This window comes from Pistacia vera, unplaced genomic scaffold, assembly GCF_008641045.1.
Source record: "Pistacia vera cultivar Batoury unplaced genomic scaffold, PisVer_v2 Contig524, whole genome shotgun sequence".
In the NCBI taxonomy this organism is placed as follows: domain Eukaryota; kingdom Viridiplantae; phylum Streptophyta; class Magnoliopsida; order Sapindales; family Anacardiaceae; genus Pistacia; species Pistacia vera.
Window position 1 is genome coordinate 46348 of NW_022196362.1, and position 23992 is coordinate 70339.

Below are 23992 nucleotides of genomic sequence, written 5' to 3' on the forward strand. Positions count from 1 at the left end.
AATGGAACGCTAACTATGCGACACCAACTAGGATTTGAGTCCGAATAAATATAAACAATCCAGAATAATTTAGAAAAACGAATGGTTCACAAATCCAGAACTGCACATTAGATATAGATTAGGCAAGTCATGACAGCAATAGTTTCGCTGCACTAAATCAAGTTAAAAGTTTTCACAAGTTTTTAATGAAGTCATCACATGTGAAAGTAGTCTCCATAAACAATACAGGCAAGTTCATATATAATCATTTCGTAAGCAAAATTCCTAAGGCACTGGCTGAGCTTCAGTGCCTTCTACCACACCAGAGAGTACCTTATCATCAGCACACCAGTTGCTTAGCTGCAGAAAACAGGAAGAATAATTTGAGATTGATCGGTTACAAACCTTGATAAACAGCAAATGACATGAACGAGAACTATTAGAGCACTTTTACTTTCACAAATGTTTGGTGCAATTTGGTCAAAAGAGAATTTACTTTTTTTCCTAATACCTGAGTTCCAAACAATTAAGAACCTTATGGGATATAATATACTGATTCATCCCATCTTTCCGCAACCAATTCAAAAATTCCCAAGGAACCATGGTAATTACCTAAAGACATCCCTTGCCAAACTTGAAATCTCATTCAATAGGCAATTTAAAAAGTCAACATGTATGGACCACTGTGTACCGCCACAAACAAGACCAAGATACCCATTGTATGATAGAAAAGAACTCATGCTTCAATGATAAAAGGAACAGGAAATGCATTTATTTGTCTTGGAGTTTGAATAAACTAAGAAAACTATCCATAATTTTTTTAAAAACACAGCAAATATGTGATATATCATCATAACAAATAAAGCTATGCACAACATAATGCCAAAGGCTATAAGCATAAACAAATTTGAATACTTTTCCACCTTAAATTTCTTGTAAGTGCGCCATATGGTGCACCTTGATGATGGCCTTTTGCTTAGTAGTATGCCAATATTCAGCTTACAAATTCAAGATCAAACTACATAAATATAGCTTCAAATCAAATTGGAAGGATGTTCATTGTGATTAAGAAAGCTAGCATACATTCTAGCATTATAACAGATATTCACAATTTGTAATACCAAAAAAGATTGAAATTCACATTTCAAATTGTATAAAAGATTGAAATTCACATTTCAAATTGTATTTTCTCCCCCTTTTTTTTTTTTATTTTGGAAATCTCTTGACCTTTCCTACATGTTCGGTGAGCTCTCATTGTATTATTACAAAAGATCTTAAAGTTTATTAATTGCAAACAGGAGGTCAGACAATCTCAAGAAGGAAAATATCATTCCACAGAAAATTCTATAATAAACCAGCTAAACTGCCTCATTTATAGGGCAGAGAGAAGAGCCAAATAACACTTAACCACTTGGGGCTTGTCTTGGTCATATTAAACCGGAGCTGAACTCAACTTTAAGTCAAAGTCAAGCCAAAAACAACATGGGTTTAACTAAGAAACTCAGAGAAAGCTCCGTTTGACAACTGCACAAGCTTAAATGGCAGACAATAATGACTAATGTCCATCTTCTGTCGGTTTATTATCATGAATTCCTAAACTTATAACCCCTTTAAAGCCAAAAATTAACTGATGGGACCAATCATGCGGACCTGTCACTGGCAGAAAGATATTGGATGGTGGACTGCCAAACAACAGAGGATAGGACAAAAATCAAGAAAGAAAACATAGTTGCAGAGCAAACTCAGTTTTCAAGAAGGTAGCATTCTTGATCCTCTCTAGGGCACCAAGCCAAAAAATAAAGTGCTCAAGCTTGCCAAGGTAATATCATATCCATAATCCGGCTTGGTTGAGTTATGAAGCCCAAAGTATCTCTCAACTTTTGCAGGAGACAGCTTAATATGGTTTAGAAGCTACTCAAGCACAACAACTAAAGTAACTAAAATTTACATGTCTCTAATTTCTAACCATTCAAAATTCAAAAGTTAACTGATACAAAGAACCATATCTGCCATAGAAAATGCAACAAGTAGTGGAGATATATTTACATGTTACCTATATTTAAGTTTAAAATGTCAATTACCAATCCACCGTTTCAACCAGTCTTGTTTCAGTAAATGATGAAAAAGGAAGCTCACTAGATTATTTCTCAAATAATTCTTCATTAGTGTCCCATATCCTTTTGATTAAGGTTAGTTACTAACCTATTGTAATAATAACATTTCCTAAAACCACTTTATCTGAACAATTTATATCCAGCACTTCAACATGAACCATTTGTGGCCAGTACAAAGTACAAACTCTCCCTTCCATAAAGAGCTCTCTCACATGTAACCACTCTAAGGAAATTTCACAAGCTTCCCTCTTTCTTTGAATAGAATTTCTCAAGCTGTTTAACAATTCATTCTCTGATTCTTCCTCTAAGACAATCATTTCCAACAACTGATTCAAATCCAGCTTACAGTTACAAAAGAACTCAAATTCTTTGGACACTCTTTCGTCCTCAACCTCTAACAGTTCCCCCAAAACAATTGTTAGTCAATGTGAGTAGCTGTGTGTGTGTGTGTGTGTGTTTTCTTTCCTTTATATTTTTATTTTATTTATTTAAAGGAGGAACACAAACAGCCTCTTCACATCTGTTAATGCATTTCCGCAACACCAACACAAACAAATGTGATTGAAAATTGCATGCATTAATGACTTTGAAACTTCATCACAATCCCATACCAGCACTTGTAATTTCAATGAAAATCAATGATTAGATTTACAGAAATACAACAACTAGAAACCCTAGGACACAAATCTACTAAGTTGATGTCAGTCATAGAGAAATCCTAGAAAATTCCAAATCATGTTAGTTAAATATCAGTCCAAAAAGAAACAGCTTCTTGTCCTACACTGCGAAACTTCAAATAACTAATTACTTTAAACCAAACCCTCCACCGAAAAGCAAAATCATCAAAGAAAAAACAAAAAATGGACAATCAAAAATAAAATTTGAAACAACAAAAAAATGCACAAAAATCCAAAACAAAAGGCACGCAGAACGATCGCTATAAAAAAAACATACCCTAGCTTTGGCCATCAAGATTAGTTTGGCCAGCGCTCCCTCCACTCCCATAAGAGCCGTCGTCTCCAGTACCCGCTGTCTGCCACACGGACTGCCAAGCCTGACTGGGCGGCTGAACATAAACTCCAGTAGGATCAACAGCGGGCCGACCAATCATCATCCCTCCAGGCCCAGCAGCACCCGTGGGCTGGCCCATGGGCGGATAATAATATGGCACTCCACTGGCGGTGGTCCCCACCATCCCTCCCAATCCGGCAGCCTCATCCTTAATTTCATCTCTAGGCACGATATCGACCAAGAAATCAAAAATATCAGTCCTAGTAATGGCCGCAGCGATGTCGTTTTTCTGTAAAGTCCTTCGTTTGTTTTCTTCAGCGTGAAGCCAGGAGCGAATAGTGAGCTCCAAAATGAAAAGCTCGCAAGCCTTGGCAAACAAAATAGGGGCTTCAGCGGAGATCATGCGAACGTCCTCATCGGCTTTCATGATTTTCTTGATACGAGCAAGAGGGAGCTGGTGGTTCTTGAAATCGTTGACTTGTTCGATTTCTTGACGCTGGTAAGACCAAAACATTTGGAGCTGCTGTTGCTGCTGTTGAAGGAGATGGTGAAAAGGCGCGCCAGCAGCAGCAGCAGAGGAAGGAGGTTGGGGTTGTGGGTATGAGGAGGATTGACCTTGCTGGGTATTCTCCATTGGATTTTGATTATGATTAAGATTTTTGATGATGATGAATGGATGATCGTGGATTGGTGATGTTTGTTTGATGATTTAAATGTGGACAGATGTGAGTTTGTTTGATCGGATGTGGGAGATGTGTTTGCAGGAGGTAGAGATGAAGGAAGGAATGGACGGTTGGGATTTTGTTTGGGAGAGAGAGGATGGGATAAGGTACAAGCGAGAGGAGAGTTGTTATTTTGTATTTAACTAATAAGATTTTTAGATTCTCTTCTCCACGTTTCTCTGTTCAGTTTGTCTTTAATCTATTTATTGTCTTTCTTCAAGTTTAAGTTTGTTAGTTTTTATTATTGTTTTTCTTTTTCTAAATGGTATAGCTTTTCTTAAATTATAGTTACAAAAAATACAATATTCTAATTATTTCTTAATGATATAGTGATTTGATAAAGACTTTTGAATGTATTACTTATAAGGTCATAAGTTTGCGTATCTCCTCAATTGCTAATAGGGATAGTTACTAAAACTCTTATTTTATTTATAATTTTAAAGTTTAAAAGATTAGTTGAAACAGTTATATGTTTATTCTGATGTCAAAAAAATAATAATAATAATATAATATTTTTTAAAATGATATATTATTTAAATTATAGTTTTTTTTTCCTTTTTCATATTATTGTGAGTATTGACCGACCCAACCCATCTTTCGTTACAGTATGGTTTTCAATTGAAGCTAACAAGGACCATCACCCATCTCAAATATAAAAATTTTAAGGCAAACCACTTTGTTTTAAACAAATATTTGACCAGGGACCACTCCTTAAAGTTGTTGATTTCTTTAAATAAATTTATTTAAACTAATATTCCTCACCTTCAAACATACATACTAGAAATGCATGTACCACAATTTCACAGGTTGAATTATGCTTTTACCTACTTTATTTTTTAGAATTCTATGCCCACTTCCCTTCTTCACTTATAAAACCTCCTTAATTCGATCATAATCATAAATATATAACTTGTTTGTATTGATCCACATTGTGAACTCAAGTCTTAAAACAATTTTCCACTAATAAAATAATAACAACTTTATATTTATAAAGTATAGGTTAATAATAACGAGGGAATATGTTCCTCTCTCACAAGGTTTTCAATTTCCCTCAAATATATTTGTTCTCCAATGATCATTAATAAATTCCCAGCCAAAAGCCATTTTTTTATTAATGCTATGCCAATGATATCTTTCTATAAGTTGACCAAATCTACAGTCAAATATTTAGCAATATTGCAGTCAATCCAGCAGTGCTTAAAAATTATTTCTCTTTATACCACATATTTAAAGAGAAATACACTTCTGCAGCAAGGCTGAATATTAGATGGAACTACATCCAAAGTTTCCAATGAGGTCGAGAACAAGGATTGCAAAAGTAATCTGTGCATCAAAATTTTGAATATAAATTGCAGATACAGGGCACATCAACTTCACCAGCTATAGAAGATTTTTTACTTTAAGAGGGTGTCTAAAAACCATAAAAATAATAATAACTCCTCTTTCAAATAAGGGACTTTTCTTATATGCCATGGAGATTTAAATTACCATTAACCAAACAAGTCTAATTTACCCTCCAACCCTGTCTTTGCAAAAACAGAACTGCTAAGATTAGCATTGTGTTTGATTTCAATAAGTATTCTCTTCTTCGGTTAGCCCATATACTCAAAAAAGCTGAATTGGTAATAGTTCAATACCCTGAATCTTTCCTGATTTCGCTATCGTCTCCGTTTGTACACCAACATCTTTTTTTCTTCCCTAATTTCCTTCCTTTCTGTATCAACTTTTTTATGCACATCTTCTGCAATGATTTTTTCCTTGGTTTTGCCATTCTTCACCAGCTCTTCTTCCTCGATATTTTTCACACACTCCGACGGATATTCTTCCTTACCTTTGCCTGTAGCTTCCATCTCTTCCAGGTGAGCTTCAGTTAACACTTGAAGAAGTTCCAAAGGTGTGGATGCAGGATCAAGTTCCAAGCAACCCTTAGGAGCATTATGGCCTTCATGACCTGCGAGCAAGTAAGAAGGAACTTGGTGAGAGAACCGAAACATCTCTACTCTTGGAATTCTTCTAGTTTTACTTTGCTCCAGAGGCTGGCGAAACACTGTCTTCAAACCAGGAACTTTAATGAGGGGCATAACAGTGATACCCGTCTTCTCATTGTAATCTTCTAGCACTTCCACCATGTCATATTTGTGTATGACTTCGTCTGGAGTTTGCTCATTCCAATTAGTGGACCAGTTCCTGTACAGTGCCCAGACATCTCCCTTCCGAGGATATATTTGAATGGCCCCTCTTGTGCCTTTTGCCCATCTAACCTTATGTGAGAAAGAATTAAGAGAGTTATTGACTTCATACTTGCCTCTCCAAAACTCTCCACTAGTCTTGGGAAAGCCCGAAGCAACCCAATTTAATGGGGCCAGCTCGTTGTTGCTTTTGGAATTAAGCCAACTGATTCGCACTTTGAAGGGTTTCAATGATATCACTCTGTGAATCATAGCATAATAACGAGGCATCCCATCATCATCATCATAAACAGCCCAAACTTGGTTTTCACCAAATGATTTTTCTGTACGATCCTGGTCAAAATCATGAAAATCTGGATCCAGAACACTCATGGATGTTGGATCCATGTCCTTGTTACCAGGCTCAATATCAGACTTAGCAAGAGACGGCTTTTCAGCCTGAACACCGGTCTTGGTATCCAAGAGCTCCGAACATGCTTTTGCATCAGTTTCCAGACCATTCACATTATCTTTTTGCCTTTCTTTCTTCTCTTTGATCTCCTTACCAATACTCCTTGATTCATGTGATGTCTTTAACATCGACTCCATGCTCCATTCGTCAAGCTTTCTGCAAATCTCTTTCTTAGCTTTACCCATCAACATACTCCGAATATCTAGCTGTGACAACTCTCGACTACTATTAGATTTTTGGATTCCAGCAATTTTCATCTTTACTGTTTTGAAGATACCATTTTCAGAACCAGGCACGCCAACTCCCCCAATTCCGGAGGAAATTTGATTTGCCATCTCTCTTTCAATATTATTCAACCTATGTTCATCTTTGCGTCTTTTCTTTTTAGGCCTATCTACTTTTGTCACAGAACTGAAACCAGCAGAAGAGGACCCAGTAGATAAGCCAAAAACTCCTTTCTTCAGATCATGAGTCTTTACTTGGAATGCTTCCCCTCTCATGAAAGCTGTTGCTGCATCTTCACGACCTCGCTTTAGTTGTCCATGGGATAACTGAATCCCACTTGCAGCTTGACCAGCCAAAATAGATGGTGCTACTGCACAGCTGGCACTGCCAGAGTTCGAGAACGCACCTGATTGAAAGGCTTTCTTTAATAGGTCAACACCAGAAGAACTTGCTGAGCTCATTTTTGTAGCAGGAGCCGGTTTCCTCCCCAGACCGTATGAGTTTTCAATCACCGTAGTCTGACTAGAATTATGTTGCTGCACATAGCTAGCCCAGGGAGCAGAGGAAATACCACCATTCAAAGGTGGGGGTGTTGTCTCAATAGCCACAAAGGGCTGACGACAGTTGGGGCAAAGAAGATTGTGGTTGAGATAAGTTCTAAGGTACTCAAAATGCATTTTACAAGCATTGCAGGTAGTCCAAAAGGTATTAGGTTTAGGTCGAAAATGAGGAGAGGGGTGCTTGGCAAAAGTAGCACACCTCTGATCTCTCACATTCAAATTAATATTGTTGGAGACATTACAGAAACCATTCTCACCAGCAGGCACTGATGATGATGATTTCACATTTGAAACTTGAGCATACCTCTTTTGGTCATAGGCAATTCTCTTGGTTTTATCAGATAACAAACTCCAGGCTTCAGATAATATTTGAAAAGCGCCTTCTGCACCTACTGATTTGTTTTTATCAGGATGGAGAACTAAAGCAAGTTTTCTGTAATGCTTGCGGATTGTGTCATCATCAGCCAATGGTCCTACACCAAGGACCCCGTACCAATCGACTACTCCGTTAATTCTTTCACCAAAAGAAATATGCACATCCAGTGCTGCTAAAAATTGAGGGAGACCATCAAGCTCAGGATACAACTTTTGGGCCTTTAAAGCAACCCTTTTTGCTCCATAAATGTCATTCTCTGCAAACTTCTTCTCTGCCAGCTCTTTGGCCCTCATGGCCTCGTCTTTATTGCAAGACATTTTTACTATATTTTTCAGTCTTTGCTTATCTGAGTCGGCTAGGATATCAACAAAAACTCAGCCAGCAGAATCTTGATCTACATGCCGGTAATAGCACTGAATTATTAAGGAGCTGCCTTCAATTGTACAAGCCCTAATACGGCAACATAATAAAGGATATGAGCAAAGAAGGAATGAAGAAGTGAAGTTTACACCGAAAAATACGGCCATAATTATTCGTACACAACAAATATAAACAACTATGATCATACAGAATAACTAATACAATAATAGCAGCAGTATTAAATGCTTCTTGAGATCTATCAATTGAAGATTTTCTATTAAATGATCCAATCGAAAGCGTGGGAAAGTTTTTATGAGATTCAAGAAATTTGCATACCGAACTTCCAAAAATGGCATCACAGACTTGAAAATACACAATTGTTTATAAATACATGTAAATATACATACTATTCAATGCTTTTTGAGATGCGTCTATTGAATATTTTCTATAGAAAGATCCAATGGAAAAAGCGCGGGAAAGTTTTATGAAATTCAACAAATTTGAGTACCGAACTTCCAAAATGAGCATAACGGACTTGAAATACAAAACTGTTTAAGAAACGCAATTTCCATACTATTGAATGCTTCTCTGAGATTCATCTATAGAAGATTTTCTATTAAATGATCCAATGGAAAGCGCGGGAAAGTTTTTAGTACCGAACTTTCAAAATAAAACATAACAAGCTTGAAAATAGAAAATTGTTTAAAAAACATATGTAAAATTCCACCCACATTGTTCCACAACAATCATGAAACATACCAATAGCAGATGATAAAACAAATATATCAGTTATCTGTATGTCTAATGGAAAAACATTCACAAAATGAAGAATCTCAAAATCTCATGACAAGTTATCATTCATATGACAGGCAAAAGACATTTCAGTTCTTCATCTTTTTCATGCTTTCTCAGCAACAAAACACACAATTCTCTTTGCTCATTATAACTATAATACTCAGTCATCATACAATTCAGATAAATAAACAATCCAAAGTAGACAAACCACAACCCAATTCAAAATTGAATTAAAAAAAAAAAAAGAAAGAGCAAAGAGAAATGGAGGTGACAAACACCCGCTTCTCTGTTTCACTTGAGTTTTGGCAGAATTTACCGGAAACAATAAACCAGTAATCTTATATTAGCTTTCACATTCGAGTAACTCTTTTTAATGATTTTGACTAAAACCCTAAAAATTAAAAGGTCTCTATCACCAGTTAACAATCTCGAGCGTAGCAATAAACATATACATTTTCACATAAATTTGGAGAAAAAAATGTAATTTAAGTTACCCATTTCAGTGAATTGATCAAAGAGACGCCTTGATGAATTCTACCTCAATTTTGATTTTTGGGTATTTTATTTTTACCACCCAGAGCCAAAAATAAAAAATAAAAGAAATTCCCAAAAAGAGAAAAATATTAAAACCCACTACTAGAAAAAGAAAATGCATAATTTTTTGCATATTTATAATATAATATACTAATTAAACAAAAAAGGTAATATGGGGTTTTCCATATTCCAAGTATTTTGTATTTTTGTTGGATATTTAAAAAAAAAAAAAAAAAAACTATTTGTGTATAATGGTAAAACCTTAACAATGGTTTATTTTAACTCAGGTTATAAAAGTTTTAAAAATCCAGGTTGGCTAATTATGGAAAATTAATTAGTGGGAATTTCTAGGTAACAAATAACGCATATAATGATTTTTTCTTGCTTTGAAGTGCTAAATGCTTTACTATTGTATAATGTATATCCTAATTGGCTAGAATAAATTTGTTGAAATATAAATCATATTGCAAGTTATCTAAAGAATTTTGAATTTATATTCTTATTTTAATTTTTTAATTCTTTAAAAAAACTAGTTGAGGATAAAGATCAATTTAATTCTTGGAATCTAAGAAGTTCATATTGAGGAAACTCTGGGCAATATCATATTCATTATATCCATATTTAGAAATCTAGGTTGATGTAGCATGGATTTTCCTCACCAGGGTCAAGTTTTTTTAAATTTATGAAGGTAATGAATTAACTAAGTTCTATAGATACAGGAATTCAGCACATTAAAGAAATTACTGCTTCTCCCTTATGCTCTGAATTTTGTTGACAAATAGACTTTGCATTCAATGCATTTATCAGTAGTTCAAATTAATCTGTCTCATACCATTACCACCCAATAATACTTTCAAACATAACCAGATACAGCACCATAATGCTACTCCTTAAAACATTTCACTGGCAGGGTTGAAATCCAAACATGAATAATGTGGCTATCGAGATTTTCTTGAAGAAATAATCCAATTCTATGCTTAATCAGAAACAGCAAGTGAAGATGAATCAGAAGAGTTTACAGTCTTGCATACAAATGCAACTTATCATTTTTTGCTACAACATTAGATCAAATGCACTGCGTTTAAGATCTCATTTACCATATGTTCTGCAACAGCATTACTCGAACACTGCTTTTCTGCAATCAAATAATCTTTTTTCTCAAGGAACTAAAGCATTTTCAAGGATCAGACTAGATAATATGCCTGGAAAATCTTTCAGAACTCTTCTTTATACAGCCAAAATCAAAGAACTGTTGGGACTATTTTCTGATGGGATACAATTTCCAGTATAGCATTAATTATCAGTCACTTCTTTTTTAACAATATAACTTCCCAAATTTTCCAGGGTACTCTGCTATATAGAATGAAATGAAGAGAAAATGCCATCAAGTTCAAGCAATTCATTCTATTATCTTGGTGCGAGAGAGTTGTAAGAGGGATTTAAAGTAATCTGTAAGTTAAAAACTCCAAGCACAAAGAAATCTTGAACTTGAACATGCCATCAAGTTTATTTCTCTCATCAAAATCAATTTCAATACTTCTTTTCGTAGCCATTTAAAGCAAGTCGTAGAAGGGAAATCTAATCATTAAGTAGGAAGTAGATGCGATTATGATAATTGCTACACCAGGAACTAAACAATGGAAGTATGGAACCATGATCCTGCTTATGGCCTACAGATGAATAAAATAATCTGCAGGTCTGCAAGGAATCATTGGCATTTCAAGAATCAAACTATAGAAAATGAAATGACCCTGACAAGAAATGAATTCTATCACCATTTGAAACAAAAGAGCTTCAGAGGCCTGCTTTATTACTGGTCCTCAAGTAGTATTTTGAGCAGAATGCATGCTCCAGCTTTCTTGCCGATAAAAGAATCTAGCCACAAATATGATAAATTCTTCGCTCTTATCTATCGACCATGCAAAACAATCATATGTTACTTCTCCTTATGACTCAGTTACGAGACTTCCCATAGAGTTCAGCATAAACACTCTTAGTCCTATAGACGACAATCAAACTCAACACCATTGCAATGATGCATAACCCTGCCATGATCCCACAAGTGATAGAGTAGCATATGGTACCAACACAAGTAAGTGATTCTTCAGTACGAAGAGAAACTGCAAGCAATTTTCCTGTATATTGCTTTAGAAGGCCAGCTTGCTTCTCTGCGAAGTAGTCATATATTCCACTAGCAATAACTCCAGAGAATACCAGAGAACCAGCAGGACTTGCCAGTGTCAGAAAATTATATAAGGCTCCAAAACTCTTCAAGCCAAATAGCTCCGAAACTGCAGCGGGCACAATTCCCCAGTGGGCACCATAACCAAGTCCTACCAATACAGTTGTAACATATATTTGACCAGGCCATCCCATGGCATAGTAAACGAGTGCAATAGCCATGACAACCTGAACCACAGCCATGGCCACGGGTCTTGGGTAGGCAAAATTTCTGGACAAATAAGGAACAAGCAAAACAAAGATAAATGAAAATTCCCAATTAGCTTAAGTGAAATTGATCAAGTTATGAATTAAAAACAATTAGTTTGCACCTTACTATTGTCTCTGAGAAGTAACCGCCACCAACACGGCCAAGAAAGTTCCAAATGCTGATCATGGACACATATATATTTGTATCAGTATAGCCAAGAGATTCACAAATCTGACCCAGATTATCAATAATTGTCAAACCAGATCCAGCAGCTAGAACGAGGGAGAAGAACAGAAGCAAAAAATCTGCTTTCATCATTGCCTGAAATAAAGTGAAATCCTCTCCTCTGCGTGGGCCTTTTCTCCCCTTGACCCTCACTCCTCCTACTGCTGCTGCTTGGAACAGTTTAGCTTGCAACTGAGCAATTCGTTTTTGTCTCTGTGACGCCGGAAGTGAGTCAACTTCTGGAGGTTTCTCATCTTCAACCTCACTTAGAATGACCTCCTCACCATCCTGCTCAGAATTACTTGGTCCAGAGAGAAGGCTCTCCTCTACGGAAGGTCTCCGTTCTGAGAAGAAAACCAATAGAACAGGAATTATTATCGGAAGCAATATGATTATGATCAGGATCACCGCAATTAGTGTGACCACAGTTTGACTCAAATCAACTACATCCTCAAGCACCAAGACGCCCAACAAATAAGCTGCCAGAACGAGGCAAACAGAGTATGTAAACAGGAAGCTTGAGTTATCAGATGGTCTGATTTGTTTGTGACCCCCGACTGGTCTAACAATGAACATGAGAGCAATTACAACCATTGATGGTCCAACTGCAACCACGAAAATCAGTGCTGCTTCACTAGGAGCATTGATCATGAGATAAATTTGAGTCAAAATAGCACCACTTAACCCAGCAAATCCTTTCAGTATCCCCACAATAGGACCACGGTGTTTTGGGAAGTTCTGAACGCATGAAACCAGTGCAGCTGTGTTGAAGTAAGTCTCCCCATTGGTTCCAACAAATATAGCAAGGCATAGCTGTAGAAGAAAAACCCTCAAAACGTTTACTTGCTTGTAATAATTGAAGAAAACTACTAACCTACTTTAATAACAAACCAAATAATTTTTTCATTCTCTAATAACAAACCAAATAAATTAGACTATGATCTAAGGGCATTTTCTGGTCATGTACTTGTTCTTCTCAGTTCTCACAGAGACACCCAGGACATATCTGTCATCAATAATCAAAAGGCTATTTTTCAATCAAACATAAATCTTTAATAAGGTACCACTTTGATGCTGGCCACTGATCAATGCAAGGTAAGTAAATCATACAGAGCCCAAGCGCTTCTCTCATCATACACATTATTGTGCAAATTCTTTTCAAGTCTCTTCAGAGGAAAGCAGTAAAAGGTAATTTCCCAGAAAAAATTCTTTACTAATGCGAACATAAGTAAAGACTTACTTGGGATACAGTTATAACAACCATTTTATTGAGATCGAAGGAAAGACATTGAAGTACTAGAAAAAGGAAGTTAAATAATTTTAATAGGAAAGAGAAATTTGATGGAGAAATACAACTCAAATAGCAAATTACTGGTTAATTAATCATTGGCACTTTGAAAAATCATCCACACCCCATAGAAATTCAGAAGAGAAGAAGTTAGGTCGCACGACTTTGATCTGAATTATATCAGGATCAACCAGCGTGATGATTAATTTCTGTGGAGAAAAAGAAACACCAGTCTTCTCTGGTTTGACATTTTCCACTGATTTTTAATTTCGGTCTGTCGTGGCAAAGTCAATCAAGAAACCATCAAAAAGGCAGACATACCAAGTTTTCTGCGAGCTACTAGATCATAATCATAGTTAGTGTTAATGAAAGAGGCGAATTAATTAATATCTGTAAACCAAGAGAAAGCTATGTTTTCTCAAATTTCAATATAGAAATCAAATTCTTCTGAGAACTCGTAAGAGATCAAACTTAACTTGGTTCCCAAAAGAAGTCAAACTTCTCTCACTAGGCAATATATAGAAATCGATCTTTCCATAAATGACTAAACAAGCAGAACAGAGCAATCTCTGAAACAGAGCACCACTGAACCAAACTTGAAAGCAAGAAGAAAAAAAAATGCTACTCACCACCCAAAGAGGCAAAGCAGGCAATCTATCGGTGACAATAAGCCAAACTAAGCCATATCCAACAAAGTTCTGCACCACCCCGATGAGCATAAGCGACCAAACCGGCAAAATCTCAACCAAACTCCCCGCTACGAACCCAATACTGTCTCCCAGATCCTTGGCCACACCCAAAAGAGCAACCTGTCTCTGGTTGTAACCCATAGCACTTTTTATCACAGGTGATATGCTCCCAAACAGGTAACCAACTCCTGCACAGGACTGAACCCACATTGCACACACAAACACGAGCCATCTGTTGTTAGCAAACGTCTTCAGTTTCTCTGGTAAACGTAACATATTGAATCACTTGTCCAAAACCAAGTTAAACAAGTGTATCTCTTTCTCTTCAGCAAGTCTTTTAGATCTTGATGAGGATTAATACAAGTCTACGTAAGCTGAGTTCGAAGTTAAAAGATAACCTATATAATTGACTTGTCTTTGCTTTGAATTTCTTTTCTTTCAATCTTATATAAGAATGATAGCAAAACGTGGGCTATTGGACCACCGCTCGATAAAACAGTCATGGACTCATCGTCGACAGACGGTCGTTGTAACTGCAATAATGATATTCAGTCATGGTCATGGGGACAAAAAAATTTCTCTTTTTAATTATGGCAGCTAACAAATAGAAATGGCAAAGGCAAATGTTAATGGTTGATTTTATAATATTAGATTAAAAATAAATTTATAATATTCTTAATCTGTTAATAAAGAATAAATTAATAGAAAGCTCACCGAATCACTAACTCGCTGATATGTAGCTGTCACTCATTGGCTCATTGCAGTACACGTCAGGTACTCTGGTTATGTTTTACGAATCACATGCTTAATATTACCTTTCTTTTTTTTTTTTTTTTTAAATTCCTAAACAATTTATTCACACTTCGATTAATCTATGAATTCTAAAATTAACTTAATATTACATTTCAACTCTTGTTTTAATACCAGTATTAGGAGAAAAACATTATACATTCCGAGTATAATGTATACCAATTTTAATATGGTTATTTCAATAACACTTCACTGAAATAGCATATTGATGTATGAGTTGGACAAAAGTATACCAGAGTTTTCCGGAACACCTTCTCTCTAACGCAAGACAAGAAGAAGGAAAAATAAAAAAGATTAACATTTTGTAATATCCCCATTAAAATGTTTGAAGAGTAGTTGATAATAGCTTCTTATCAGTAAATTAATAATGGAAAATTGTTTAACGTGCTGTCCAGTGGATATTTAAAAAACTGGCCATAGATAATGTGTCTATCTTTCTGTTTTTCTATTCGTTTTTTGAATTATAATAGTAATGCATGCATCAGATCTCTCTAAGGTACTACACAAACCTTTAGCTTGTTGGTCTTTCTGTTGCTTGCTTGAGACGATAATTCAATTAAAAAATAACAGATATTTGGCAATTAAAAATTTCTGGATTCTTCATATTTCGTGGTGGTAGTCTGATAGTAACATTTCTTTTACGATATTATATTTGTTTTGTTTTTTTTGGTAATCCTTATAGGGGGCATTTGGATGGGGGTATATAAGATAACATGGATAATCTTCATTTATTTTGTAAGATTCTAGTGTTTGGTTATAAGTAATAAAATATTACGAGAATCTTTTATTGTAAATAGTGTTTACTGTTGGTAATGTAAGGGGTAATCTGGTACCCTCTCCCACCCCGGGGATTAAAACATTATTAGAGTAATCTGATTTTTCTACCTATTTTACCTTTAATTAAAAAGCATTTCGGACACTCAAATGTCAACCAAATAACAATTATCCAACCCCCCTACATTTGAGAAATTAACTAAAACACCCCAATCATAAAAAAGTTTAAAAGTTAACAAAATACCCCCAGCCACCCAAGACCACTACTGGTCGTGACTCATCACCGCCAGCTGTCGACGTCAATCGTTGTAATGGTGCACGACCGACGGGATCTGGCCAATCGTGCGTCGGTAAGGATTCTGATCCATGGCCAAAAACAGTTAGAAACAGCTAGATCTATGGTCGTTTCACAACCAAAGATGTGGCCGTGAAACTACTGCAGATCTGGCCTAGCCTTTTCACAGCCAGGTTTGTGGCCATTTCATGGCCACATCTTTGGTCGTAAAATGGCCATAGATTTGGCCGTTTTTCAACCATGGATTTGTTATCTATGGCCATTTTCGGCTTTGTTAACGCACAACCGGCCATATACGACTAGTCATGCACCATTTCGTCGGCTGCTGGCGGTGGTGGTTGGCTACCGACAGTGGCTTGGGGTAGGTAAGGATGATTTTGTTACAAATTAAAGTTTTATATGGTTGAGGTGTTTTAGCAAAATTTCAAATGTAAGGGGTTAAAAAATGATTCAAAAAATAATAATAAAAAATACTATTATATTAATATATAAAAAAGATGAAAATTTAGTAATCTATATAAGTTATATAACATACCTACCAATTTATCATCTCAACCAAACATATTTTTTACTAATTTATTTGAATCAATTAAACACATTTTCTAAACATTTTTAATAATCTTCAAAGTGATTTTTTTTTCGTTAATATAATATCTCCTATAATAAGGATCCAAATGCAAAAATAAAAATAAAGGTCTCTATCGGCAGACCCAAATGGGTAGACTAATAAATTCAATAGTTTTTAAATGGGTTAAGGTAAAATCATCCATATCCATCTGATAGCAATGCCCAATAAATACATTAATAATTAAGAATCCAAATGTGAGTTGCAAACTTTGAAAAGAACAGGCTTATGCATATCAGAAATCAGGGTCCTCTGGGACCAACCAAAAAGTATATTCGTTTTCTGCGTTAGATGTTCTGCACTTGTGGTTCTCTTATTATTAATATTATTTGTACACGTTTTCTTAAAAGCAGACTTCAGCAATTACAGATGTAACCCACTTTGACAACCCTTGGATTATGGTAACCAAAGGTTACCACACAGCCACAAGAGTAAATTAATTCACTCTCAGCAATAGTGGCAGATGGAAAAATAACACATATTTCTATATCAAACATATGTCTAGACTTTTGATGGTAATATGATAAGTTTATAAGTTTCAAAGTTGAAGAATGAAACCCAATTGCAGAACAAAGCAAATTAAAAATGGAAATTTAATTTGATTTCAAAAAGAATTAAGTAACTCCAGAATTATGAGTTCCACCTTGATAGTAATTACTAGTTGAAGATCGATAATATGATGCTTATATTTTTCAAGTTTCTCCACACGTCAAGTAATTTATCAGGCCTCTCTTTCAGCCACTCACAAGACAACACTAAAATAACATTATGAATTCTTTATATAACAAATATACTCATAATATAGAACCATGACTAACAAAATGCTCATAACTCATCCACCAAAGGACCCCTGATATACCAGAAAACCCATAAATTTCAACGTCACAATCGCATTCAGCTTTCTACAAATCACAAATCTGCAAGTACACTCATATTTTCATCATTACTGATTGATAATCTAAACATTTTCAGTTCAGTTTTTTTGTGCCATAACAGGAATCCCAGGACCATTAACATACATTGTCACAATTATTCTTCTGCATAAGTGTATGCTATAACAACAACAAATATCATTACCAAATGATCACAATGCTTTGAAAGCTCAGCCCTTGTATCTTTTACTTTATTTAAGAGAAGTCAGATTCATTTCCTCCAACAACATGGCCTACCAGGACCTGCTTACAGAGTAGTAGAACCAACTTCCATAAAATATAATGTTCGTAAATTTGGGTTAGCTTGGCAATATCGCTGTTCAACAAGATATGGCAATATGCTACAACTGGATTGCTTATATTAACCATTTGGATCAATTTTAAATTAAAATCAATTAACTTAGCAGTCAGACAGAGGAATGAAACCACATAGTGAAGCGTTGTCCATGAATAGACTTTGCAGAATCCAGAAATGGTTTTAGCAATGATATATCACAAAGTTGAATTAAGAAGAATTCATAATTGTAAAACCTGCCTTTCTCGGCTATATCAGGTTGCTGAGTATTAGACAGTAAAATTTAGTAATATCAACTATGAAACCTGATGGCTAAACATGGATTAATATAATCCTATACAGAAAAAGGCTTAAGCCCATGATCTCTTTGTACCTGAGATATGAGAGAAGTCTAATCCATGGAACTGAAACTTGGAGCATACCAGCCCAACTCATCCGAAATTTTCTGCATTCTTTCTTCCTGTCCCTTTGAGTCCCCTAAAGCTGTTGTGAAGGGATATACATAGGTTACTTTTGTGGCAACTGACCTATAAGCACACACATCTCTTTTTACCAAAAACTCTAGCACATCCCGCCCAAACCCTCCATCAACTTCAGCCTGCAAATATTGACCTGGATTTCTTCCCATTATCAGTAGTGTCTTATGGGGAAAGTAAAAAGTTAGATGTATTAAACAATGCACCCACTAGCTTTCTCAAAATTAATACACATATATAGAGGAATAAAAAGCCTTAATGTAGTTTTTGTTCCTATTATCTTCCTTCATTTAAGCTTTTGGTTTGATTATGATACACACTAATCAGAGTACTTACAATTAATTTGCAACACAATCTGTGCAAGTGCATTACAATTTTTTGGTTTAATTCAAGAAAATTACCATAAGGGGTATCTTCAACAACTTGAATTTTGGCATTTTTCTGTGTTTTCAAGATAGCTTCCTGCAATTCCTGTAAGAAAAGCAGAAACAAACCTGTTAATTCAATCTGCAAAACTGAATTAACAAATAAATTAAATTCGATGGACACGTATATATACTATATAGGCATATGCCCTTTAAACCTGAACTGCGTTCCCTTTGGAATTCTCGGGAATCGTCCATGGAAAGGCAAATGACGACGATTTGGGGTTTGTTGACACACAACCTGGATTTGTTGATGGACAAGGCCTAATTTTCCTGCAAGAAGAGACCATTAATTGACTGCATAAATAAAGCTATCATGAACTGTTAATTAAACTCAGAGAAAACATAATGTGAATGTTAATAATCATACCCATCTTCTAATCCTACTTGCAAGTTCTTGGACTGAGAAAATGGGGTGGTAGTAGGGAGAAGAGGAGACTGAGAGTTGATAGAAGGGATGGCTGACGAAGGTAATGGAGAAGTCAAGGTTACAGTGAGTGCTAAAGAAAGTAAATTGGATAAAAGAATTGGCTTTGTATTGGGATTTTGTGAAGAAATTGGAGGGATTTGATGGTGAAGGGAGGGTGTGGTAATGGCGGTTCTTGAAGATCTGATGAGTGAGGGATCCAGTGGAGGGAAAAGATGACCAATCAAACTCATGTTTGTTAATTTCGTTATCTCTTCACCTTTCTCTACTTGTTACCAACTCTCTAATGAAGGAATCCAAACGCCTCGTTTTGTTTTCTTTTATTTTCTTCTTGGAGAATCGAAATATCGTATCCAGGGCCGGCTCAAGGGCTAGGCAGGTGAGGCACCTGCCTAGGGCCCCCAAAAAAATAAGGCCGAAAAGGGTTAAATTTTTTATAAATTTTTTTAATATATTATAAAAATAAAGAAAAGTATATAATTTCTTATCTAAGCCAAGGGCTTAAAAAAAAAAACAAAACAAAAAAGGCCTAAATTTATTATTAACTTTTTACATATATTATATTCCCACCCAAAGTTTGACGACATTATAAGTTTGTACCTTTAGTTTCATATATTTTAATTTACACCCTTAAATTAACACATTAAATTTCTTTTAACAATGAAAGGCTAAAATAGTCATTTACTTGTCTCAAATTACTCATCCCCAATTCAATCCCAAAATTTAACATTCACATAAATCATCTCCACCCCTCTTCCACTGTCGACCATTTGGAGCTAATTTCGGTCGAATTTTTCACCAAAATAGATCGGAACCATCACTTTATTGTTTTCCAAGTGTTTTTCCAACCTTGATAGCCCTCAATTTGGCCTTTTTTAATGAATCTCGCAACCTAGCTCCACTGCGTGCGACAGCCATTTCCGGCCTTTTCAACGTGTACTTGGCATCGTTGGCCTTCCCCAACACCACCATCTTCCTCCCCTCTGCCTTCTCACCAAAACCCCAAAACCCCTATCATACCTATTTTGTTTATTCTACTAATCGCTGACCACCGATACCTTTTGGGCCGTGACTTCTCAAGTCTTTTCCGGTCAATCCTAACATTAGAAATCACCAATTTCACCACCCATCGCTTCTCCAGCATCTGCTCTCCACCTATTCTAATGATTTTGCATCTCAAAAGGCAAGAAAATTAAATTTGAAATAATTTTTTTAATATATGTTTATATTATTAGAAGGCCCCCAAAGTAACTTTTGCCTANAGGGTTGGAGACCGTCCAACGAAGACCAAGTGGCATTCTAATGTTCATCTCAATCCCTTTACGCCCAAAAAGGCCGAACGACTTCCACGTATCCAAAGTTTATTATAACGATAAATTGGTATCTAAAAAGTTTAAAAATGATAAATTAGTACCTTCCATCATATGCTGTTAGAGATTTTCATTTGTTAAAAAGACAATACAATAATTTCATGTACAATCACCAAACTTTATTTGAAAAATATTAGTCTATTTTTTAAATTACTTTTAGACCCTTTAAGTTTATTAATTTCAAATACCCTCAAAAAAGTTTAAAAATTAACAAAAATACCCCCACCCACCCATACTTGCCAGATTCTGGCAACCACCGCTGGTGGTAGCCGAAATCTGTCACAACGGTCTACACCACCCATAAATGGCCGGTAATTCACCGATATGGTCTTTTCCGGCTAGATCCACAGTGGATCTGGCCGAAAAAGACTAGATCTGGTCGTAGTTGTCTGGCAACGATGGCCAACAGTCAACGACGGCCACATCTTTGGCCGTCGCGGCCAAAGATGGAGTTTGGCGACTGTCGGCGGCCAAATCTAACAATAAATCTGGCCTTTTCAGGCCAGATCCATGGTGGATCTGGTCGGAAAATGCCATATCGACGCGGTACGACACAGATCCGACCGATCTATGTCGTAACGCAATTTCCCGGCTAGATTCCGACGGTGGTAGCCGGAATCTGGCACTGCAGGTGGTAGGGGAGTTTTTATCAATTTACAAAATTTCTATATATTGGGGTGTTTAGTTAAATTAGCAAACTTAAGGGGTTTTCTAAAAATTTTAAATTTATAAAAAACAAAAATATCAAACTTTCAAGGGCATTCTAATCTTTTCACTAATAGTAAATGAAAATCACTAACAGCACATAACGAGAAGTACCAGTTTATTGTTTCTAAATCTTTTGGGTACCAATTTATTATTAAGGTAAACCTTGGATAGGTTTGGCCCGCCCAAAAATAACTTAAATTTATGTCAAATCTGTCTGATGAAACATAATTAGAAGCTGATATTAATAACGCTATATATAAGAAAAGTTAAATAAACTTCCATAAAATATAATGTTCGTAAATTTGGGTTAGCTTGGCAATATCGCGTTCAACAAGATATGGCAATATGCTACAACTGGATTGTCTATATTAACCATTTGGATCAATTTTAAATTAAAATCAATTAACTTAGCAGTCCAGACAGAGGAATGAAACCACATAGTGAAGCGTTGTCCATGAATAGACTTTGCAGAATCCAGAAATGGTTTTAGCATGATTATCACAAAGTTGAATTAGAAGAATTCATAATTGTAAAATCTGCCTTTCTCGGTATATATCAGGTTGCTGAGTATTAGACAGTAAAATTAGTAATATCAAACTGTGAATCTGATGGTAAACATGGATTAACATAATCCTATACACGAAAAAGGCTTAAGCCATGATTCTTTGTACCTGAGATATGAGAGAAGTCTAATCCATGGAACTGAAAATTGGAGCATACCAGCCCAACTCATCCGAAATTTTCGCATCTTTCTCCTGTCCCTTTGAGTCCCCTAAAGCTGTTGTGAAGGGATATACATAGGTTACTTTGTGGCAAAGAACTAAGCACACACATCTCTTTTTACCAAAAACTCTAGCACATCCCGCCCAAACCCTCATCAACTTCAGCCTGCAAATATTGACCTGGATTTCTTCCATTATAGTAGTGTCTTAGGGGAAAGTAAAAAGTTAGATGATTAAACAATGCACACTAGCTTTCTCAAAATTAATACACATATATAGAGGAATAAAAAGCCTTAATGTAGTTTTTGTTCCTATTATCTTCCTTCACTTAAGCTTTTGGTTTGATTATGATACACACTAATCAGAGGACTTACAATTAATTTGCAACAAATCTGTGCAAGTGCATTACAATTTTTTGGTTTAATTCAAGAAAATTACCATAAGGGGTATCTTCAACAACTTGAATTTTGGCATTTTTCTGTTTTCAAGATAGCTTCCTGCAATTCCTGTAAGAAAAGCAGAAAACAAACCTGTTAATTCAATCTGCAAAAATGAATTAACAAATAAATTAAATTCGATGGACAGTATATATACTAATAGGCATATGCCCTTTAAACCTGAACTGCGTTCCCTTTGGAATTCTCGGGAATCCTCCATGGAAAGGCAAATGACGACGATTTGGGTTTGTTGACACACAACCTGGATTTGTTGATGGACAAGGCCTAATTTTCCTGCAAGAAGAGACCATTAATTGACTGCATAAATAAAGCTATCATGAACTGTTAATAAACTCAGAGAAAACATAAGGAATGTTAATAATCATACCCATCTTCTAATCTACTTGCAAGTTCTTGGATGAGAAAATGGGGTGGTAGTAGGGAGAAGAGGAGACTGAGAGAGTTGATAGAAGGGATGGCTGACGAAGGTAATGGAGAAGTCAAGGTTACAGTGAGTGCTAAAGAAAGTAAGTTGGAGAAAAGAATTGGCTTTGTATTGGGATTTGTGGAAGAATGGAGGGATTTGATGGTGAAGGGGAGGGTGTGGTAATGGCGGTTCTTGAAGATCTGATGAGTGAGGGATCCAGTGGAGGGAAAGAGACCAATCAAACTCATGTTTGTTAATTTCGTTATCTCTCACCTTCTCTACTTGTTGTACTAACTCTCTAACGAAGGAATCCAAACGCCTCGTTTTGTTTCTTCTTGGAGATCGAAATATCGTATCAAAGAAGATATTATAGAGATCCCAATTCCAAATCATAACAAGTTTAATCGATTGATTGAATTGGAAGTTAAAGTTATATTGAAAATAAGTAAGAATCAAACAAAAAATGATAAGTTAATTTTGGATTTTCTCAATATCTATAAGCTACTAAATGAATTAAAATTGTATGAAATTATCACATCAAATTGATTGGATTTCAATGCTCATATTTAACTCAATAATACTATTCTTAAAATTGGATCAATGTTGATTCATTTATTTTTATTGATAGGAATAGGGCTGTGTAAAAAAAACCGATAACCGAATCGAGCCGAACTCGGATTTTCGGGTACCCGAAAACTTGGATCAGTTTCGGGTAGCTTTATAAGATACCCGAATTTTCATTTGGGTAGGTTATTTAATTTTAGGAAACCGGGTACCCAGTTTAAAAAAAAAAAAAAAATGTCAGACAAAACCCAAAAGCCCAAATCTGAAAATTTCAAATGCCCTAAAACTAAAACCCCACTCTCCACTGCTATAAACTTCCAATCTCAGTCTTCCATCTTCGTCAGTTCGTCTTTTCTAGTACTCAAGTCCTGCAGGACTGCACACAGTCGCACTCAAACTGTAGAAACTAAACATGAGTTGTTGCCAGTATTGATTGGCTGCAGTTGCAACTAAAACTGCAGAACTGAAAATGAGTTGTTTCCAGTTTGATTAGCTGAAGTTGCAATTAAAACTGCAGAACTGAAAATGATGTTGCCTAAGTAGCTGAGCAAGTTCTTGAGTAGTTGAGCAAGTTTTTTTTTAGGGTTTGTGGATCGGTTGACTGAAGGGATTAAAGGAGAATAGAGCTAATAGAAAAAGAAAGAGAGTTGAGAATTTGAGAGGGGATGTGGTTAAAGAAGTCAATGAATTTGAGAAGAACTGCTGGTTAGGAGTTACGACAACTGGAATATTCGGGTAAGAAAATCAGATACTGGT

At 35.7% G+C, this 23992-nt stretch overlaps 4 protein-coding genes and 1 pseudogene across 5 annotated transcripts; all 5 read right to left on the reverse strand.

Annotated features, from left to right (window-relative positions):
- Nucleotides 1-51: 51 nt before the first annotated feature.
- Nucleotides 52-3944, reverse strand: LOC116106882 (nuclear transcription factor Y subunit C-1-like). The gene is made up of 2 exons (XM_031393180.1): nucleotides 3048-3944; nucleotides 52-339 (listed from the first exon to the last, which is right to left on the reverse strand). Exon 1 carries the CDS (start codon nucleotides 3736-3738, stop codon nucleotides 3049-3051), a length of 690 nt encoding a protein of 229 aa, XP_031249040.1. The 5' UTR covers nucleotides 3739-3944; the 3' UTR covers nucleotides 52-339; nucleotide 3048.
- A 1166-nt stretch (nucleotides 3945-5110) lies between these two features.
- LOC116106906 lies at nucleotides 5111-8333 on the reverse strand. Its single transcript, XM_031393214.1, has one exon. It carries the CDS (start codon nucleotides 7942-7944, stop codon nucleotides 5485-5487), a length of 2460 nt encoding a protein of 819 aa, XP_031249074.1. The 5' UTR covers nucleotides 7945-8333; the 3' UTR covers nucleotides 5111-5484.
- A 2261-nt stretch (nucleotides 8334-10594) lies between these two features.
- On the reverse strand, nucleotides 10595-14535 carry LOC116106889 (protein NUCLEAR FUSION DEFECTIVE 4-like). Of its 2 annotated transcripts, none has more exons than XM_031393193.1 (3): nucleotides 13890-14530; nucleotides 11869-12785; nucleotides 10595-11768 (listed from the first exon to the last, which is right to left on the reverse strand). In XM_031393193.1, exons 1-3 carry the CDS (start codon nucleotides 14223-14225, stop codon nucleotides 11270-11272), a joined length of 1752 nt encoding a protein of 583 aa, XP_031249053.1. In that variant the 5' UTR covers nucleotides 14226-14530; the 3' UTR covers nucleotides 10595-11269. The 2 variants fall into 2 exon arrangements, with proteins under 2 accessions (XP_031249053.1, XP_031249054.1); XM_031393194.1 differs by having other exon boundaries at nucleotides 11432-11768; nucleotides 11874-12785; nucleotides 13890-14535.
- Nucleotides 14536-17828: 3293 nt separating this feature from the next.
- Nucleotides 17829-19278, reverse strand: LOC116106922 (thylakoid lumenal 17.9 kDa protein, chloroplastic-like). Its single transcript, XM_031393227.1, has 4 exons — nucleotides 18952-19278; nucleotides 18740-18854; nucleotides 18558-18627; nucleotides 17829-18292 (listed from the first exon to the last, which is right to left on the reverse strand). Exons 1-4 carry the CDS (start codon nucleotides 19239-19241, stop codon nucleotides 18072-18074), a joined length of 696 nt encoding a protein of 231 aa, XP_031249087.1. The 5' UTR covers nucleotides 19242-19278; the 3' UTR covers nucleotides 17829-18071.
- A 2497-nt stretch (nucleotides 19279-21775) lies between these two features.
- On the reverse strand, nucleotides 21776-22920 carry LOC116106828 (annotated as a pseudogene).
- Nucleotides 22921-23992: the final 1072 nt, after the last annotated feature.